The sequence below is a fragment of the Peromyscus californicus genome, unplaced genomic scaffold, assembly GCF_007827085.1.
Source record: "Peromyscus californicus insignis strain IS unplaced genomic scaffold, ASM782708v3 Scaffold_23__1_contigs__length_62951481, whole genome shotgun sequence".
NCBI lineage: Eukaryota > Metazoa > Chordata > Mammalia > Rodentia > Cricetidae > Peromyscus > Peromyscus californicus.
Genome location: NW_026294534.1, coordinates 15516320 through 15531801, shown reverse-complemented (window position 1 = coordinate 15531801; position 15482 = coordinate 15516320). Strand labels below are relative to the sequence as shown.

The following is a 15482-nucleotide window of genomic DNA, read 5'->3' as shown; positions in this document are numbered from 1 at the left end:
TACAGCTACAGAATTCAGTTCAGGGCATCTGTGAACAAGGGTGTACGGACAGACAAACAGTGGGAACTTGGGACACTGGCTAGCTGGCACATGCCAGTGTGTTGCTCCCCACCTCCAAAGGGTCCTAGGGTCCTTGGGCATCTGATAAGTTCAGTTGGACATCTCTGGCTGGGATATCCCTGTTCTATCCAGAGAGTCTGTAGTTTACCAGGAAGGCACGAAACCCAGCAAAATGACGGGCACTGTACAAGTGCCCTGGAGCATATTGACCGGTGGTCTCTGACCTGGTTCTGTCTTGTCCTTTGCAGCTTTGGAGTTTATAGTCTCTTTACAGTCGAGGGACGGACTCAGTCCTGTCAGCTCTGGCTTCACACTTGTGAGGGGACCCTGGACAGCCCTCCACCGCGCTGCAGGGTCTTTAATGGGCATTAAAACCCGAGGCGTATGTACAACCCTGTTGGCGGAGGTGTGGCTGAGCCAGCCCCGCAGTTGTGAGCGTGGGAGAGCTGTCTCCACTACTGTTATCCAGCGCTGTGGATGGGGGAGAGATGCCCCCCTTACCCTTTGCCCCTTACCACCTGTGACAGAGAGCAAGCTCGCCTTCCTCATCACCAAGCTGTAGCACTCAAGGAAGTGGGCCCGGCTCCTCACCGAGGCAGCACAGTAGAGCTGACCCTGTTGTCGGAGATGTGTGTAAGCCAGCCCCAATGTTGTGAGCAAGGAAGAACTGTCCCCATTACTCACCTATCATATGGCAGGATGGGTAGGGGAGAGATGTGGGTTTCCCCCAAACTCCCATCAATGCCTGAGGCAGGTGGAGGAGCTGTCCCTGCCCCTCATCAGCTGCGGCACTCAGGAAAGTGGCCCCTACACCTCCCATGGGCAACACAGTAGAGCTGACCCTGGAGGTGTAGGTGTGGGAGAGCCGCCCCTGAGGATGTGAAAGCCGGAGAATGGGCCCCGCCCCTTGCTCATTGCTACAAGGGGTGAACTAGCCAGGGAATTGCAGGAGAGCCCACCCTGGTGGTGAAGACAATGCAGAGCTAGCCTTGGTGGTGAAGACTGGGGAGAGCTGGCCAACTGACCAATCCTGCAGCTACCTAGGCCCACAGACAGGGTTATATGTTGACTCACCCCAACATCCACCCCATCTGTGATCTGCTGGAGTACAAGGCGGGCCGGGGGGCGCAGGGGGAGGCGGCGGGAGGGGGAGGCAATCCTACGGACCCAGGGCTGCAACAGGATGTCCAGGAAGAGTCCCATGGAGAGCCCAGCATCGATGGTGCAGCAGAGACCAGGGGCCTGAACCAGACCAATGATTCTTTGCGATGAACACCTGCATGCTAGGCGGTGGTGGCGCACGCCTTTAATCCCAGCACTCAGGAGGCAGAGGCAGGCAGATCTCTGTGAGTTCAAGGCCAGCCTGGTCTACAGAGATCCAGGAAAGGTGCAAAGCTACACAGAAAAACCCTGTCTTGAAAAATCAAACCAAAAAAAAAAAAAAGAAAGAAAGAAAGAAAGAAATCTATGGATAAGGTGTTTATTGTGTGACTCACTGTATCACACTGCAACTTCCATAACAAGATTTTCCTTTCTTCCTTTTTCTTTTTCTTTTTTTTCTCTTAAGTTTTGTCTTATTTGGAGGGAGGAGGGAGATGCATGGGATCAGGAGTCATGGTGTAAAAGACACAAAGAATAAATGAAAAGAAAGTTATAAAAACAAAACAAAAACCTGAGGTGTAGTCCACTGCGGTCACACATGCCTGAAATCACAGCACCGAGGATGAGCAGACAAAGGAATTGACAGAAGATTCACGCTAACATGTCTACAGAGTGAGTCCCAGGCCAGTCGGGGCTACATAGTGAGACCTTGTCTCAAAAACAAAACCAACAAACAAGCCTGATGATGCTCAGGCCACCCGAGAATCACACACAACAGGGCATGGTGACATACATGCTCCCTATCAAAATCCCAGTATCCCTTTCACCTGAGTAAAAAAAAAATCCTGAATTTTATATGGAGCCTTTTTTTTTTTTTTTTTTAAGTCAAATAGCCAAGAAAGCATAGCAAAATGAACCAAGTCTGGGGCCTCAGACATTCCCCAACTTCAAATGGTTCTACACAGCTGTAGTAATTAAAACATCATTTTAGCAACATGAAAACAGACACATCGAGTAATAGAACTGAATACAGGCCCAAATGTACCAGGAGCATGCATTGGGAAAAGGACAGCCTTCCTCCCCAGTGCTGAGGAAACACCAGGAATATATCATGGTTATAACCTACAGGGTTAGGCACTGTCTTAATCTTGTGACCCAAAGGAGACTTTTCCCAGAGCTGAGCAAGTTCTACAGAAGCTGAAATTTGCAGGTTTCTAGTTAAGACAGTTTTACCATTAGCAAACGGGACTTGCTGCCTAAGCTGATGTTGGCAGTGGTCCCTTCTCAAGGGAGAAGAGAAAACATTTCACTTCGGAAGGCAGCGGGATCACAGTGGAAGCCGGTGGATCAGCATTAGCTCTCCTGTCTCGGGTCTGAGACAGTTTCTCATTCTGTTTCCTTATTCCTGTGTACATGGATATTTTCCTAGTAAGCTTGTCAATCATAATTAACATCAAAGCTTGCTGTTTTCCGTTTCTTCCTCACCATGGGAAAGTATGTTCAAGCTATACATTCAAAAGGGGTTAATATCTGGACTCAACTCTATAGCTAGACAATGAATAAATAACTCGGTTAAAACTTAAGGGACTTGGACAGGTGTTTCTCAAAAGAAGAAAAGTGGTTAACAAATATCTGAAAACTACTTAACAGGGCTAACCATTAGGAACCACAAATTAAGATCAACGTTTCCCTTCAGGGCTGCATTGGGCCTAGAGCCTTGTGCATGCTAGACAAGCATTGAGCCTCATCCCTAGCCATGGAGAATAAATTAAAACCATGATGAACCGTCATCTTCAAACTGTTTGTGTGTATGTGACTAAACGGGAGTCTTGTACACACAAACATACACAGCACACACACACACACACACACATCACACACACACAAGCATATATATACATGCACACAAATGCATACACATGCACACACACATACACACACACATGTGAATGTGTGTGTGTATGTGTGTGTGTGTGTGTATGTATATTCAATTGGCCCTCCCTCTGTCTGGTCTTAGTGTTATTATTCTCTTAATCTTGCCTTTATTTACTTAGCTTTGGTGCTGAGGATTGAACCCAGGCCGGAATGCTGAGCATGTCCTCCATCACTGAGCTGTATCCCAGCCCTGATTTTCATCCAGCTGTTTTTTGCTTATGATTTGTTTTCTTTTAGACAAATGTTCACCCTATAGCTTAGGCTGTTCCTTTTTTAAAAAATCCAGACAAAATTTTATTACACAAAGGTTGTCACGTAATCGGTTTCTTCTCTACTTTGTACACAGTTATTCTTGCTCTCTACAGAAAAAGCTGCTTCTGAATTTCTCATCTGGTGAAGGCAAGCGCTGACAGTGAAAATGTGGGCTGATCTCCAACTCCTACTCCCCTGCCTCGGCCTCTCAAGTGCTGGGATTACAGGTGTTTGCTACCAGGGCATTCTGAAATTTTATTCTATTTTTGTTATATAAAGTTTCATTTCTTTTTCTTCTTCTTCTTCTTCTTCTTCTTCTTCTTCTTCTTCTTCTTCTTCTTCTTCTTCTTCTTTACCATTGTGTTTGGTTTTTTGTTTTTTTTTTAATTGTAGTTAAAAGTGGATGCTCCAGAGTCAGCCTGGGTTTGATCAGGATAATGCCCGGCAAGTTGCCTGACTTCTCCAGTTCCTCACCACCAATAAGTTATAAAGGGAGTCTAATGGGACACTTATCCCCAAGGATTTTTAAAATTATTTATTTTTATTTTATATGCATTGGTGTTTTGACATGAGTGTCCAGTTCCCCGGAACCGGAGTTACAGACAGTTGTGAACTGCCATGTGGGTGCTGGGAATTGAACCTGGGTCTTCTGGAAGAGCAGTCAGTGGTCTTAACCTCTGAGCCATCTTTCTAGCCTCCCCACTAATGATTTTTGAACGTGAAGTGAGATAAGGGAAACACCTAGAACAGCCCAGGAGACATCACAGAGTTAGACGTTATTCCAGAACCAGTAATACAGTGAGACAGGAGCGTGCCATTGAGACAGCAGGATGAACTCATGTGCCCAGAGTGTGCCAGCCCATGTCTCTGCCTCTTCATCTGGAGGACAGCAATGCCAGCCACCTGCCGCAGCTGGAAGGCGACTGGCTTGTGGGAGCCCAGGGTGACTCAGTTTCCCACACTGGCTGAAGGGAACAGAGCCCTTGCAATAGTCCTTTGCAGGTAGTGCTGGGGTCTTTTTTGCACCCTAGACCATGGCATTTCAGGGGACAAGCAAGAACCCCCGTGGCATCCCGCTGGTACTGAGTGAAGCCTAGAGCAGCACGCACAGCCACAGAAGCCTGTGGTGACCAGGCAGGTGAGGTGACATTGTGGACTCCCAGTGTTGAGTGGGGAAATGGTAAGGGGCGGGGTTCTTACTGGATTACTTACAGGTTCAGTAAAAACACTGCATCCAAGAATGTACACCCACAAGCTGCAGTTGATGCTATAGTCCAGAGTTCCAAGAGAGTTTTTGGTGATGTGGACCTGGCCACCAGGCAGACTTCCATGACCCCCAGGCAGCAGCCAACCCATGGAGGGAGGTTGAACACATAAAGGAGCCAGTAGCTGTGACTGTCCATGTGTTCCAGCCTTGACCACTGGTGTGAACTGGAAGAGGAAGAGTAGGATGTACAGTACTAACGCCTTCTGGGCTCGGAGCACAGTTCCCTGGATCCCATCATCTCACAGGATGGGACTTGCAGCCTCATTCTACAGCCTGGGCACCAGCCTTGTAGAGAAATGAACTGACTTGGTCACAAGGCTCCAGTTACCACTTGCCAAAGTGGGAGGGGAGCCACACTCAGCCCTGTGTCCTTCATACCCCAGTGCCTGAGCCTGGGTGACTCTCGGAGCTGGAGACTAGAAATCTAAAGATCAAGGTGCCACCAGGTTCAGTGACTCATTTCTGCTTCTAAGATGGTAACTCGAGCTAGGTCCTCACTTCGAAGAAGAGGCAGAAGGAGGGTCACCAATCTCATGCATGAGGGTGGAGCACTCCTGGGCAGATCACCCCGCAAAGGCTTCACTCCTTAGTCCTGTCACCCAGGGAGTCAAGTTTCAACCCACCAATGTTGTAAGAGACACAAGCAGGGTTTCCAAAGTGTCTCTCAATGGTTGAGAACGGCTATTTCCTGTTGGATCTGCCAGGTACACTCATTTTATTTCTTTCCTTTTCTGTTTTGTTTTGTTTTGTTTTTATCCCGAGATAGGGTCTCGCTATCTTCCTGAAGTGGAAGCCAGTATTTGCCCCTCTTTTTTTTTTCCCCAACCACCAGGGATGTTTTTATTTTATTTTTTCTTTATAATTATCTTTTTTTCCTTTTTTTATTAAGAATTTTTTAAATTCATTTTTGCCCCTCTTTTTAATTGAGTCCTGGCTAGACGGGAATTGTTATGTAAACCAGGCTGGCTTTGACCTCAGCTGCCTTTTCCTCTGGAGTGATGGGATTAAAGACCTGCTCTGCCATGCCAGGCTCACGATTCTAATCTTACTCAACCCTACACAGTAGGCCTAATTATTATTCCGCTTACAGATGAGTAAACTGAGTCCCAGAGGTTGAACAGTCCACCCAAGGATGCAGAGAATGGCAGAGCTCAGTCCACTGGCCTCTCTGTCCTGTGCCGCCTGGGAGGGTGCTGAAGTTCCAAGATCAAACCCGAGGATGGCCTGAGCATGGGGCCGGGTTCCGGAAGTGGGAACTCACTATTTGCCCCCTCTTTTTGACAGTTGTTGTCAGGGTATGGTCATTCTGAATGTGACAAGACATCAGCAGCGACCTATCCCCTCCTGGCCTGCTGAGTGTTAGGTTGGAGCTGAGACTACTCAGGTCTTCCCCTCTCTTTACCCTCATGGGTGCAGTAAAAGATGTGGCTGGCACCCTGCCATAGCTGTCTTTGCATCTACAAGCCCCCCTTCCCCTTAAGGACGATTATATGCCTCAGCTGTCAGGGCTACAGGTGGTAGGTGTGATGAGCACCCATCCCCTAAAGGGCTGAACCTCCCTCTACCCCACTGTTCTCAGGAATCAGAGACAACCTGCCTGCCAGCACACACTGGGATACTTATCAATTATGTGGCATGGGACTGTGGTTCCCAGCCTTCCAGATATTGCGACCCTTTAATACAGTTCCTCATACTGCGGTGACCCTCAACCATAAAATTATTTTTGTTGCTACTTCATAAGTGTAAGTTTGCTACTGTTATGAATTGTAATGTAAATATCAATATCTGTGTTGTCCAATGGTTTTAGGTAACCTCTGTGAAAGGGTCATTTGACCCCCCAAAGGGTAGTGACCTACAGGTTGAGAACCACTCTCATGGGACCCCCATCTCCTGAAATCTAGACAGGACCTGCACTTAGCCTCATGGGCCCGAACTCCACTCAGCTCTCACTATGCTGTCTTTTTGTGGCATTAATAACGCTCTTAATACGTCATTTACTTAACATAGCAGGCCACTTCAGTGTTCTTGAACCCCTAATCTGAAACCCTTCACTGGGTGCATGACCCAGGCTCTTCTTCTTCTTCTTCTTCTTCTTCTTCTTCTTCTTCTTCTTCTTCTTCTTCTTCTTCTTCTTCTTTTTTTGCGCCTTTCCTGGATCTTGCTCTGTAGACCAGGCTGGCCTCGAACTCACAAAGATCCGCCTGCCTCTGCCTCCTGAGTGCTGGGATTAAAGGCGTGTGCCACTACCGCCTGGAGACCCAGGCCCTTCTAATATGAATGACACATTTGAGAACTGTGCCCCAAAACCCGGGCTCACCTATTAGTGCCTGAGGTGCCTGTTAGGGAAGGTGCTGTGGCTGTGCTGAGCACAGGCCTATTCCCTTCCCTTTACTCTGAAGCATCTGTGATGCCGAAGGAAAGGAGATACACAGAATATGAGTCTCCAGAAAGTTTTGGGGTTTGTTTGCTTAAACCCAGAACCTGTTAGAAGTCCCTTTTGTGACTGAAGATAACAATTGGGCCTATGGCCGATGTCTTCAGTTTTCTTTCTTAGATTTATTTATTTATTTATTTTACAAAAGATTTATTTTTATTTGTAATTGTGTGAGCATGCATGCAGTACCTGAGGGGGCCAGAAGAGGGCGTCGAATCACCTAGAGCTGGAGTTAACAGGGCAGTTGTGAGCTGCCTGTAACTGGGAACCCAACACCGGTCCTCAGGAAGAGCAGCAGATGATTTTAAGAGCTGAGCCATTTCTCCAACCCAACGATAATTTCATGACAATGAGAGAACACTGCCATTATTCCCTTCATAGAAGCGCAGGAGCCGCGGGGAGGTTTCTGCGATTTTTCAGCTTTATTCTAGTTTTGTTTTAAAAGCCAGTGAGGATGGGTACACCTTGATTCCTTTGGGCTGCGCTCCTCTATGGTCAGCCCACCCTCTCCCTGGAGCGCAACATACCCAGAGCAGAAGACAGGGCCGGTACAGGGCCAGGCTACAGGATGGTCCAGGAGAGGATATGCAATAGGTACCCAACAGTCCTCAGCCCCTCATCCTGCCTGGGCTTCTCCCCATCTGGTGCCCCTGTTGGAGGAGTGTGGCTTTCAGAGCCCTTTTCTCCTTCCTGCTAAGGTGCCCCCAAGCTCTGATGTCCTTGGGTACCCAGGAATGCCTTGATGGGTGTCTCCCAGGGACAACGAAACCTCAGGGTTTTCTCATCTGCTTCTTTCCCCCACTTCCCTTTTCCAGTCAATGTCTTCCTTGTTCCAGAGGGATCTACATTCAGAGTAAAGTGCAGTGGGAAGCCACCAGGGTTCTGAAACTCAGCTTTACGAGAGTCTCTGTTTTCAGAACCCACTCCCCTCACAGAGGTGGGTTTCCTCCTGGCCCCCACAAGTGGGAGCACTCGGAAGCACACCGGGACCTCAGGCTCCATCTTCGGCTCTGCAGTCACAGCCGCCAACTGGGCGCAGTACCTGTTGACTCCCTAACCGGCTGTTCCCTCGGGGGGAAAGCAACGCATCTGGAGAGCCCCACAGCCAGGTTCCCTGCAGCAAAAAGCCTGCTCACTTTCTCGCAGGACTGACCAGGCAAGGGGCCCAGAGGGGAGACATGGCAGAAAGATGTGCCATCTCCTCCCTTGATGCGCTCACCATCATCCCTCTCCTCCTTCCCTTCCTTGCCTCTCGCTTCATCCTCCTCCTCCTCCTCCTCCTCTTTCTCTTTCCTTCCTCTTTTCCTCCCCCTCCCCCTGCGCTCCTCTTCTCTGCCCCCAGCCCTCAGCTAGCTGCGCGGAAAGGGGAGGGGAAGGCCGGCCTGCGCGGCGGGCCCGGGGTCAGACGCTGTGCGCGCCCAGGCTGAGCACCGAGAAGGCGGCCCGGTGCTTGCGCAACAGCAGGCGGATCTTCTCGTCGTCCGAGTCCGGGTCCAGCGGCTTGTTGTACTCATCGTCCTCGTTCTCCGAGGCCGCGCGGTCCCCGCCCGCACCGCCCGGGGCCCGGGGCGTGGAGGATGAGGGCTCCAAGGCGCTCTTCTTCCTCCACTTGGTACGGCGGTTCTGGAACCACACCTGCAAAGAGCGACCGGGGTGCGGGAGCGGGCTCCACTGGGAGGTCCCCTCGCTGCCCCAGAGTCATGCACGGACCGTGCACCTCTGCACCGTGCAGCAGTCTGACATTTGCATAACTCGGGTGGGGGCAGAAAAATAAAATAAAATAATAAAATAAAAATAAGCGTGCCGGCAGCCCTTTCCTCTGGGGGCAACCCTCCCTGAGTTGCAGCTTCCTCCTTACGCTGTCTGGGCATCTGAGCCGATGCCCCTGAAATGCCATTGACTGGAGTTCCTCCCTGGAATCCAGGGCAGTGTGATGATAGAGCCGGGGGCCTAGCATGCCCTGGTCCTCCATCCCACCTCCGGCAAGCAAAACGACGAAATGAATGAATAAAGTTGCCCCTCTTTTGGCTTTACAGATCCCCAGGAAGCTTCTGAATAATTGTCCCCTCCCCCCTAGAAAAACAACAGGACCACTAAGTACTTGAGATGACTGGAGACTGTGGAGCCCTAAGGAGGCAACCAAATGTGAGGCAGGAGCCGCTGTCAGCCCCTTCCGCCTCCACTCCACAGCCGTCTATCGCGGCTGTGACAATCTGCTGAGGTAGGTCCCACTTTGCCCACCCCCCAGAACCTCCCTAATCTGTTCACACTTCTTCATGTCCCGGCAGCCCTCACGGCTTCCTTCTTCTGTGTCCCCACGGACTTGTGGGGCGAGGGGAACGCTTGTCCCGGGAGCCTGAGGAGGTGGGCAGCAGGGAGGCTGTGGCTGGCTCGTGAGGTGTGTGGAAGCTCGGGACTGATCTCTGCCACCTTCCTCTGCACTGGGTGGAAACAGAGGGTGTATTATCTTCCTTTTAAAAATTGGGAAACAGGCCAGCTGGTCAGTGTCTCACAGAACTTAGTTCAAGTCTAGCTCTGCACTTAACAGCTGGAAGACCATAGGCACCAGGCTTGAGTAACTGTCCCTGTCCTTTTATTTGTAAAACGGACCGTAACAGTGACCTCAAGACAGGGTGAGGCTTAATGGAGGTACTGCTTACAGGCTCTCAGATGGCTGGGCAGACAGCTGTCATTTGGGGGGCTATTAGTAATCACTATAATCTCTACGGTAAGAAGGGGAGGCAAGCCTCCTGCCCTGGCAGAAGCCCGGCTGCCAGGCGGATACCTTCTCCTGCACAGACTCACCTTGACCTGGGACTCCGTCATGCCCAGGGAGTATGCTAGCCTCGCCCTTTCCGGGCCAGCCAAGTACTTGGTCTGTTCAAAGGTTTTCTCCAGAGCAAAGATCTGGTGGCCCGTGAAGGTAGGGCGAGTGTGCTTTTTCTTGTGGATGGTGTCACTCAGGGGGTCTGGGGCTGGCGGGGGGAAGGAGAAGAAGGTTAGCAGGGTGAGTCGAGACCTGATGGGTGCCTGTCCTGTGTCTTCCACAGGGATGTGTTCTGCCCAGAAGCCCCTGAGTCACAGGAACATGGTGACACCTGCCAGCTGAGCAACACTTCTGGCATCTCTATAATAGTTACTGTGATCTCTACCACACCTGGGTGGACAGGGCCCCGAGAGGGCAGCTACACCAGATTATAGCTACTTGGGACAGAGAGGACTTCGAACTGGGCCTTGTGCCTTCCCTTCTAGTTTTCCCATAATTCACTGATGCTGCCTTTCCCAGGGGACACATGGGAATTTCTTTTCTGAGCCAAGATACCAAGACAAGAATGCCCTTTCTTTCACCAAAACAGGCGTGGGTACCTTCCACCTGCAATCAGACCCCTGGGGCCTGTGAATTCCTTTCCACTTCCTTGCTTTGAGTCCCTGGCCTCCCAGGTCTGTTGCAAAAGCATGAAGGGGAACACTTCAGGCTCCATGATGCCATTCCTCTGTGTGTCGCATTGCCTGGCAGCCAGCCTGGCAGCCCCCACCCTCCCTTAAACCTCTTGGAATCTATTATACAGCCTGGCGTTGGAGTGTCAGAGTCATCTGGAGAGGCTGGAGACCCCAAACTCAGGCAGGACTGACTGCTCACCAAGGAGCTTGAGGCTCGAAGCAAGCAGAGTACCCATATGCTTGCTCTTAGTCAGTGTAGTCCAGCAGCTTGTGTCCCATGCCCTCATTAGAGGCTGGGGACTTCAGCAAAGAGGAAAGAACTCACTCCTAAGACAGTGGTTCCCAACCTTCCTAAGGCTGGGACCCCAACCACAAAATTATTTCATTGCTACGTCATAATTTTGCTACTGTTATGAATCATAATGTAAATATCTGATATGCAGGATGTCTGATATGTGACCCCTGTGAAAGGCCAGTGGAGCCTGAAGGGGTCGCGACCCACATGTTGAGAACCACTGTCCGAAACACTGACATCTCCAGTTCTCGCCCCTCTTGTGTTAAACTGGCCACTGGCTTTCCTGGCTAATTTCTGATGTGTGCATGCATTCCAGATTGAGGAGTAGGACGGGATGGAGGAGTGTAGGGTAGAGGTGTGGGAGAAATAGTTTGGGCTTATAGTACCCCAAACTAGATTGTACAAAAGCTTCCAAGAGATGAGGTCTGAGGGAGGTGGCAGTCATTTGGGCACATGGGGGGCAAGAGTTGGGGATTTCCATCATTGGTTCCTTCTGCAGTGGAGGAGCTGGAGATTAAAGAGAAGCAGAAAGGGCTTTGCCTCTGTCCCCGCCACATGTTTATCCCACCCAGAGTTCTGGTGGCCCCACAATAAGCCCTAGAAGTCACTGCCACCCTCTCCCAGTGTGTCTCACTAGCACATGCCCCTGGCACTTCCTGGATCCCCGACTGGCATAATATCCACCCCTTCCACTCCAGTTCTCAGAAACCTGAGTCTGAGGGATGGCTGGGATAAGGGGGCCCCTCCAGCAGTCAGGGCCAAGGTCAACTTCGCTCTGTTGTCCCTGAAGGCTGGGCTGTTGTCACAGCCGTTGCTGACATGAACCCAGAGCAGGAAGGTGGGTAAATGGGTCTCGGCTTCTGGATGGGACCTCAGTGGGTCTTGGAACGGTGCCATGCAAAACTGGGCTCTTTAGGATATGATAGTGCAGGACGTTTTCCTTCATCGGGGTAGCATTTGCGTGCTTTGTGTGAAGGGGTTGTATGACTCTGGGCAGAAGAAAACTGAGAGGCTAGCTGGATGCTGCCCAGGGTGGGCTGGGCTGTGTTGGTGGGGCCTGGAACACCCCAAAGTCCCCTGAAGGGTAACTGACCTGGCAGTGGGTAAGGTGGGGTTCAGACACCTGTGCTAGCAGGTGGGCGTGGGATAAGAGTGGGAGAGGGTGGAATTCAGTTCCGCTGTGAGCTGAGCAAAGAGACCAAGTGTCGGGGCTGGGCTGTGTAATGGCGGCTGTGGTAAGGTAGAACACAGTGCAGCCCAGCCTGTGAAAGCCCCCTACCTCCTGCCTCCTCCCTGGAATAGGCTGGGGTCGGGGTGAGGGCCCTGTCTGTACTCACGGTTGCTGCAGGGCCGAGCGCCGCCTCGCCAGTCCTGGCCTGTGTCCGCCCAGCAGTTCCGGGTCCGGGTGGGGTACTCATTCCCAGCCTTGGAAAAACTCCCCACTTGGGGGCCATAGTAGACCCCCTGGGAGCCGAGTCCACCGAAGCCTGCCACGTGGGGGTAGCCAGAGAGGAGGCTGCTGTTTGGAGTGGCTACCGGCCTGCTCAGGATGTCAGTGATCCCGTGGGGCGTCCCAGCGGCCAGCTGGGGGCCGAGTCCCGGAGGACTGAGCTTGTAGAAGGAGTTCTGCACCGAGTACTGGCACATGGGAGCCTTCATTTCCGAGAACTGGGCCAGCTGTGTGTTGTTCAGGAGGAATGTCCCCTGCAGGTTGGACTCCATGGTCTCCAGGCCAGCGAGTAGGAGGGCGAGGAGCCCTTAAAGCCCGAACGCTTCAGATGGTGGTCCAGAATCTCAGGGCAGGTTTGGAGAATCAGAGTCCCCCCATCCCACCCCAGCCTCTCACTGTCCTCTGGCTCGGCCCTTCCTTAGAGATGGGGCACGGAAGTCAGGTGTCCAGAGAAGGTGGGAGGCCTTCCGTTTTCCCCCTCCACCAGCTGGGTCTAAGGAGGGGTGCTCCCCATATTCAGAGCGCCCGATTTCTCTGCCTCTGAGTCTGGGGGCCCTCCATCAGAAGTTTTAAGTTCAGAGAAGGGACATTTCCTTGATAAAGAAATGGCCCATTAGAATACAGACCTGAGACTGGCTGAGCTGTGAGCGCTGTGCGGCCATTGGTTGGAGCCCACATGGGCCTCACATTGGCTTCTCCTAGACAAATTGCACTTTGAAAGATTGACTGTAAATCAGCCCGTCCGTATATGTGTGTGTGTGTGTGTGTGTGTGTGTGTGTGTGTGTGTGTGTGTCGTGTGCATGTGTGAAAGAATTAGCTCTAGACGCCCTGTGTGTGCTCCACTTGGTTACCCAAGTCCAGTATCTAGGAAAAGGTGGGTGTCTGGAGGTAGGGACTGGAGGCTCCTGCCGAAGTCTTTATTTGCTTGCTCCCTTGAGGGAGCGGAGGACTGGCTCAGAGGTCACCGTCCCAAGCTGCCCCTGTATGATTCCCTTCCTCCTCCAGGACAGGGTAAGTGGGGGTGGGGGTGGGGGCTGAGCAGGATCTGCTCTGGGGTAATGCAAATCTATCGGACCTGAGGACCTGGGGTGGGGAACTTCTCACAGAATGGCTTGGGGAGTGGGCCATGCAGCAGCTCCTAGAGTTGCAGGGGTGTGGGATTGAGGGTGTGAGGGGGCATTCCTGAGGCTGTAGAGGGGTGGCTGTGCAAATGTTCCTGTTTCTGCCAGTCTGCCTTGGCTTCCTCAGTCTTCTGGCTGGCTGGTGCCCTGGGTGAAGTTTCTCACGTGAGAGGCCCCGTGTTCCTGAGGCAGGGTCCTAAGCAGGGCAGTTGGGCTGAGGTTTGGGACTTAAACTGAATATAAGAGCACTGTGTGCTTCGTTTCTGATGGATTTTTTTCTTTTTTTGCAATCTGCTGGTTCTTATGGGGGTGATCTCTCATTTGACGACAGGGAAACTGAGGCACAGGGGAATGAGGGCTCACCTTCTAGGTTATTCTCTAGATTCAGCAATCTTTCCTGAAGTCACTCTCCCAAAATATGAAATGACAGGGACAAGATTTGAGTGTCCTGATGAGCTCTTCCTGATCCAGCCACTTGGGCTTTGGGGAAGTCACTCTTACTGTTTGGGGGTCTGTGTTTTCACAGGTGAGAGATGAGAGTCTTTTCTTAGTTAGCCTTCTTTGAGCAGAGGGCTGAGGTGGGGAAGGCTGGTCTGCCAAGAACAATTTGACTGTGATGTCAGCAGTGCTATCTATGGCGCTGGTGATTTGGATGAGGGAATAGAAAGGAATTTTATAAAGGGGACGTGTTCTTTTTGCAAGTTTGGATTTTAAAAATCATGAAAAAGAGTTCTTTTTTTTTAAAGATTGTGTGTGTGTGCGCGCGCGCACGCGCATCCATCCGGGTCCACCTGAGGAGTCCAGAAAAGGATGCTGAATCCCCTGGGGCTGGAGTTAAAAACAGTTGTGAGCCCCCCAACGTGGGTGCTAGGAACCAAAGACAGGTTTCTTGACACCCATCTCTTCAGCCTGAGAAAAAGTGGGTTTTTGTTTGTTTGTTTTTTAAGCATTGTACAAAAAGAAGGACTTTATTTTGGGAAATTGATTTCTAATTTATGACCAGTTTTACTTTCAGAACCAAACCCACAAAAACCACATTCTAGTTTACCCCTGAAGCCTGGCCCACGGAGCAAGTGATGTTCTTATTCTTCATGGAAGTTCCTTCTTACCCGATCAGGAATGGGGGCTCTCCCTGTCGGAGTGATTTTAGCCGCTAAGTCATCAACCATAATGTGTTCAAGTCCTTTTTTTAAATTACCTCTTTACCGTGTGCCTTCAACTGATTTTAGTGCTCAGCAACTATTGAAACATTCTCTCTCCAGTTTTTCTTAATTTTTGGTTAATGTCCGCTCTCACCTGCCCATCTTTGTCTGTCTGGATGACCACACTCCTCAGCTGCCTGGACTTAAGCCCTCAGGGAAAAGTTCTTAATGGTTTACGTTAGTTAGGTTGGCCCCAGGCCATGCGCCAGCTATTCCAGATTCCCAGACAAGCCACCCAACCAAGTGTTTCAAAGCCCCCCTGGGGAATACAAGTGCAGGAGCGAGTGTTTGCTGGGCTTCCAGGGTCTGACTGAGAGCTTGGGCTGGAGTGGGACTGACGTGCACCAGAGATTTGGAGGACAAAGATTTGGTCACCCCCTAATATGAGAAGTTAGGACGGACATTTGCTGCAAATGATTCAACTCTTATTTAACGCTAGAGCCGATAAGGGTGTGTTGTCTGGTAACCTCAGGCGACAAATGCAAGGGACACTGTTTATTCTCCATGTGACAAAGTGGGGACCACCACCAGTGTGGAGCTCAGCTTTGCGCAAAGTGTTGGAAACTACTTTGGAGCAGGGATCACTTCCTCTCTCTAGCGAAGGCAGAGTCTGGCAGCTTCCCTTGGTGAATGTCTCCTGCCTGCCGGGACAGGTTCTCTGGTTTGTAGGGTCAGTACCGCCCCCTCCTCTTCTGGTCTCTCGATGGCGGGTTTGTCAGTTCTTTCTGGGGGCTTCTAGGGAGGGTGGTATTGATTAAGAGGCTTTCCAGGAGCTGGGCGTTGGTGGACTCCTTTTAGGGGCAGAGAGAGGTGTCTCCTGATGCCACCCACCAGACTCCATCACACTCCACACCAGGCTACACCCCTGCCGCAGCACCTCAAACTCTCAAAGATGAGCCAAGAAGGGGAGATGGAGACCTGTG

At 51.1% G+C, this 15482-nt stretch overlaps 1 protein-coding gene across 1 annotated transcript; it reads right to left on the bottom strand.

Moving 5' to 3' along the window:
• Nucleotides 1-7527: 7527 nt before the first annotated feature.
• Nkx6-3 (NK6 homeobox 3) lies at nucleotides 7528-12507 on the bottom strand. Its single transcript, XM_052752770.1, has 3 exons — nucleotides 12123-12507; nucleotides 9855-10024; nucleotides 7528-8684 (listed from the first exon to the last, which is right to left on the bottom strand). Exons 1-3 carry the CDS (start codon nucleotides 12505-12507, stop codon nucleotides 8451-8453), a joined length of 789 nt encoding a protein of 262 aa, XP_052608730.1. The 3' UTR covers nucleotides 7528-8450.
• Nucleotides 12508-15482: the final 2975 nt, after the last annotated feature.